Below are 6,000 nucleotides of genomic sequence, written 5' to 3' on the forward strand. Positions count from 1 at the left end.
TCTATAATGCCTATGCTGCTTGCATGTTAATTTTAAGAAAGGGATATTTTTGTACTTTGTGAAAATCTCTCCCAGACTGACCATTCAGACAACATTGATGCATCAATGTTATTATTGGTACAAGCTTACTGTCAGTTGTTGGGAGATAGTGCTTGCACAATGGTGTGATCTTTTAGTGCTACTAAATAGGGAATTAAAACTTTTATTGAGTTGTTTTTGTAGTTTAAATTTCATGTTTATCCACATGAATATAGAACAAGGAAAATACATTTTTACAAAACTATTATAGCCAGAATACTGACTACCAAAATATAGTGAAAGTAAGATCATCAAGGTATGTAGATGTGGAGTTAAATATAAGTTAATATTTACCTATATATACTAACTTTGACAATGTGTTTGCTGTTGACATTCTGGCTATAATAATTTTGTACAGCAATACTTAAAACTCAATATTAAGGTAGCATACCACCACAAAATGGGTCTCTTACAGCGAGCCATGTTTTGGATCCTTTATCTTCTTGCAAAATGTGCAAAATGTGCAGATGGTAGTCTCTTTCTGAAAGCCTCGTACCTGAAAGGATTTAAAAGATGGGGCAAAACATACATCTCACTAACAAAGTGAATTTATTTTCGAGTAAATACTGGCATGTTTTATTTCCTTTTGCGCAGCTTAGTCTTTATCATTGCAGATAGATTTCTAAAGAAAGCAAATTTAGTTCGGTGGATATGAATACTTGGTCATAGAAAAGAGACCATGTTGTTGCAGTTTGATAGGAGAGTGTTCAATGCCTATTTATGCAAATCAATAAGAATTGAATAGGCATGATAATTAACCTATCAAGCCATTCAGATAGACCAATAAAATATTGTTCAAATAGAGCAAAGAAACTGAACTCTTTTTGAGCACAAGGTAAAGTAAATGGAACTACAGAGGAGCACTTTACAAAAGGAGTGAATGGATGTTTTTTTTTTAAAATCCTCAATAGAGCTCATCACACAAAATATTAGTTCTATTATGCATTGGTACTAATTTTCTTTGTAATGTAGTGAGAGTAGAAGTAAAAGGTCATGTATGTTTCAAGAAGTGTGTTAAAGGTTGCTAGGAAGATCACATTGAGATGTGGAAGAACAGTGGTTCATATCAACATCTTCAGCATTAACTGTCTTTGAAAGTTTCATACTCTGTTGCTAAGGGATTAGTATTCATATATAAAGGACACTTCTGCAAAAAGGTCACCTAGCTGCCTGGAGGATAGAAAACATCATGTCCCATCCACTTTGATGAAAAATATCTGCCCCTCAAAATAATTTTAATGGAAAATGTACAATTAGGCTAGGTCTAGTTAACTTTTAAAACTATTTGGATAATAATCACTGAACGACATCACAAAACTCAACTTGAATGGTCCCTGAAGGAAGAGAGATAATTTAATTTAGTGGCACATTGTTGTGGAATAACGTCCTAAGAGATATTTCGGAATAACTCATAACCCTTTAAGAAAATATAGATTACTTTTTTCTTTAAAATTTCTACTTCTACCCAATTAAAAAATGTTTCTCATCACAATGAATCGACATCATTTTGGTTTTATCTACATATGTGACTGAAAGCTGGAAGCATCTTTTAATGGCTCAGTTCAATTTATGTGTGTTACAGCTATAAAGATTACTTGTGCTTATGTTAACCATGTGCGCAATTAATACTTGGGTATGTCCTCTTAAAGAAAATGTAGTATTTTTTAAAAAGAGATGTCCATTCTTCAGACATTTTTCTAGCTGCCACTTTACATAGCAAGCTGTAATTCACAAATCATATTAGACTATACATATTATGTATTTGTCTTGATATATATGTCCCTCACGTTTTTTCCTTCTTTACGAGATAGCATTAATAAAAAGATTATGAAAAGCTGATTATGTATTGGTCTGAATACGTGGCATGCACCAAAGAAACTGAGATATAAGGAAAGATCATGCAGTCTAAATTTAACCACTTACTCAGTTTAAGCGTATGCCTATTACTCTGAACTTACTGTAGGCATGCAAAATATTACATTAAGGGTTTATTGAAAACTCAATTTGAGGTATCCTATGGTAAGGAACCAGGAACTTTTAAGTTGCTTCTCTGCCCCTGTTAAATAATGTGTCCATTTAAATAATGTAAGCAGCCTATGTAGCATGACCATAGTTCTACTGCTTAATTTTCATTTTGAACAACCTGGAACTGATCTGAGCGTAATGAAGTTCACACAGACTATTACCTAATGCTGACTTATTTCATTTTGGTTTCAAATCACAAGTTGGTTGTTGGCTAAAGTAGCTGCATTGAGGAGCCAATGCAAAGAGACAGAAATATGCTGTATAAACGTAAATGAAGGAGTTCAAAACATTCTATGCCTGAGATATGCTTACTTTTATTTTGCATTCTCATGGCCATCATAATATCTGCTTTAAATGTAAATTGTACCTTTTCCACCTCTTTCAACTATTTGAACTATTTTGCTTGATGTTGTCTCATGTGTGATCCATAATCATGGGAAGCATTTCGTCGTTGTGTAAAAAAACGACATTGAACAACAATGTTTAAGATGGCTGGTTTTTATACCACTGATTAATATAAATTACAGCTTAACAATCTTTTAGGCTTTGAATCTAATGAGTGTGACAAGGTCAATGAATGTGCCAATTGTCTAAGTTGCTATTTTGCACAAAGTATCTGATTTTAGTGTTTTTAGGTTACTTGAGTACTGTTTAATAACCTTTAATAACAAATAAATGACCTAAAAGAAAACATGTGATATGTTAACTAGCACATCTTATTTAAACTTGGAATTTGGAGGGCAGATTTAAGAAAAGTGGTGCTGCACCCAGTGCAGCGCCACTTTCCTTGCATCCCTTAGCGCCCTCCTACCACCACCATGTGTGCACCGTATGGGCAATAGCATCAGAATTATTTTACGCTATTAATGTACTTTTCAGGGTTTTTATGTCTGTTCTGAGCAGGCATTAAAAATGCAGGAAAGAAATCTTTTAGATTTCCTTACACCACTTTTTCAGAGCCCTAATGAGGGAACACCCTCCCTGCATACATTATGCCTGGTGCAGGCATAGTGTGGCGCAAGAAGTTACAAAGTGGCACAGTGCATGCATTGCGCTACTTTGTAAATCTGGTGCGGTGTTTTTGTAATAATATCACCACATTAGCATTAAAAAATGACGCTGATGTGGCAATATTGTGGCACAAGGGGCTCTTAAACCTGCCCCTTAGTCTTTTGTGAAATCTGACAAAGTTCTCAGATTTCATTTGACTAAGAGCTATCTAGGTAAATAACTATTGGCCTCCTCCCCATGACCATTTCCAGGTTTAGATTGTCTCATAGACAAGACACCCTCCAGCAAGACAATTGCGGAATGAGGCCTGCATCTTTCCAAATTCTCCATCAGAGGTATTAGATGGTAGGGGCAGATCAATGTGTTGCAGGGTGCAGGTGGGCCCATGGATAAAGCAAACCAGGATTTGGGTGGGGAAAGTTAATGTTGGTATTCGGGATGGATGTCACAAGCCTGGACAACTTTGAAACACTCAGAAAGTGAGAGCATGGATCTATATGGACTTTTGTCAAACTACACCAGTCCACGGATTTCAAAAGCTGCACCTTGCAGCAGCAGGTACTGATTCCAGCCACCACATGTAGCTGGTGACGCTGAACTTTGTATTTTATTTAAAATCAGCAGCAATACACTTTGCAAAGCTTGCCTTCAGAACTGTGAACAGTACACCCACGTTAATAGCATTTTAGTCCATAAAATGTATTTTATATTAACACATTTCTGACTTTTATGGAATGACAAAAGGATTGTAGGAGTGCTCCTGGTTAACACAGGCATTTTCAGGTTCCTGGGATTTGAACTGGCATAACCACTTATGGCTACGGAAACGTAATGTGTACATTACCACATGTGTGGTTGTAATGTAAAAGTGCATTTAAGCGTTTAAATCTTTTTTTCTTTGTGGGGATTTATTTTTCCTTTGAGTAACCCCTTCATCTGCAAACCAACAAGTGTAGGGTTCTTCTCTGCACATATCGAGTCACCTCCATATTTACTCTTGTACATGAACGGATCAGATATTTGAGTTTATTCTAATTTAGGTTGGAAAATTAATGTCTAAACTTTGGAAATACCTATAAAGAAGTGAGTTTGTGGATGTTTGTCAAATTTGCTAGTGAACAGGCGAAAGAATGCAGCTGTTTGGGAGTAAGTCTGCTGAGACAGCAAATCAACCTTAGTTGGAGCAAATTCCATTGAGAAGGATAAAATTCCACCGTTCCTGTTTAATAAAAACAACAAGATGTCACTGGTAAATACAGACATGTGTACCCCCAACTTGCATCTAGGTATGCAAATAGCTGTGTAAATGTGTCCCAACAGAACTTATATTGTTGCTAAACCAATAGTGGTCCAGCAAGATAGACCTCTCTTGAAATATTGCCACACTAGTTTTCATATGGAGTACAGATCGTGTATCACGAGATACCACCACATTTGACATGATTTATCTTTTATTTCACAGGAAGAATACCAGGATTATGACCCTGAAGCATGAAGATTCTATGTTTTAAGATAAGAGTATCATAAACCCTGGTTAAAGGGTGGCAAGTAAAATTTGTGACCGATTAGAAACATTTTTTTACAGTTTGTACAGTGTGTTTCGAGGTCTTCCTTCAGAAATGACTGGAGATCGTCTTGTGTTAGCAGACAGCACAGGTTGTCAGGTCATTGTTGTGCTGTGGCTATTGTGGCATCAAGTTAAAAACTTTCAAGGAAATGAAACAAACAGACAATTTTTCTGCTAAATGTCTGCTATTGTTCTTTCTACATCTCTCTGTAGTTTGTGACATATCGTTTATATTGCGAGAGTTTGTATACAAATGTTGATTTAGTCAAGAAATGGAGTATTAAGATTCACGTTTCTACAGTATTTAAGACAACCCGCATGAACTATGCATTTCTACATACTTGATGTGCAACGTTTTATTAATATTTGGTGATGTGTTCTATTAACTGTTTCTATTTAAATTCTGTTGATTTGAGTAAATAAACCGTAATCTGATAAAATGAGTCTTTTTCATCTTTAAATGCGTTTGCTGTCCATTTATTTAAAATTATCTGGGGCTCGTCTCTTGAGAAATATCACAAATAAAACAAAAGAGTAGAATTGTCGGAGTCAAATTTATTGAAACGGAGATATTTTTTTCCTGAATCTGGTAAAACTATTTGTCTTGTATTAAATATTCACATTAATATAAAATAAACACAGTGCAATAAGGTATGTCGTTATAACCTATTCAAGAACATAAATGTAGTTGTGTCACAAAAATATTTTTAGCAAGGAAGTGTCAAAAAATCCTATTCATTTTTAGTTTGGCCGTGTCAAGATCATTTTTCTCTTATGTCAATTTGGAATATTTCTGTACAATGAACTTTGTTTTTCCCCCACAAGTTTGAAAGTGTAGCCATTTTGTGCAAAACCATAAGACCCAATTTATTGTCTAGTAATGTGTAGTGGAAAAGTTTAAGGAGATTTACCAGAAGGATAAGAACAAACCTGCATTCCCAATCTGGATGCTTCTTGGGTCGCACGTGTTAAAGGAAAAGTAACATTTGGAAAGAATAAATCATATCCAGCCACAAAAACTTAGGCCCGTATTTATACTTTTTGACGCTAAACTGCGCTAACGCAGTTTAGCGTCAAAAAGTTTAGCGCCGGCTAACGCCATTCTGATGCGCCATGCGGGCGCCGTATTTATTGAATGGCGTTAGCCGGCGCTAGCAGACCGGCGCTGCCTGGTGTGCGTGGAAAAAACCCACGTACACCAGGCAGCGCCGGCGTTGGGGAAAATGGTGTTAGGGCGTCTTAAAAATGGTGCAAGTCAGGTTGACGCTAAAAAATCGCCTCCACCCGATTTGCGCCATTTTTAACGACGCCCAGACGCC

The 6,000-nt window shown here is 36.1% G+C and overlaps 1 protein-coding gene across 2 annotated transcripts in view; it reads left to right on the forward strand.

Annotated features, from left to right (window-relative positions):
• The window catches only part of SNCA (synuclein alpha), a 628,022-nt gene extending 622,883 nt beyond the window's left edge, over positions 1-5,139 (forward strand). Inside the window, exon 6 of one of the 2 annotated variants that reach the window (XM_069230269.1) lies at positions 4,577-5,139. In XM_069230269.1, the coding sequence (XP_069086370.1) occupies positions 4,577-4,609 (33 nt within the window). In that variant the 3' untranslated portion in view covers positions 4,610-5,139. The remainder of the gene's footprint in view (positions 1-4,576) is intronic. The other variant, XM_069230270.1, reaches the window with a different exon arrangement.
• The last annotated feature ends 861 nt before the right edge of the window (positions 5,140-6,000 follow it).

This window comes from Pleurodeles waltl, chromosome 1_1 (assembly GCF_031143425.1).
Source record: "Pleurodeles waltl isolate 20211129_DDA chromosome 1_1, aPleWal1.hap1.20221129, whole genome shotgun sequence".
Classification (NCBI taxonomy): domain Eukaryota; kingdom Metazoa; phylum Chordata; class Amphibia; order Caudata; family Salamandridae; genus Pleurodeles; species Pleurodeles waltl.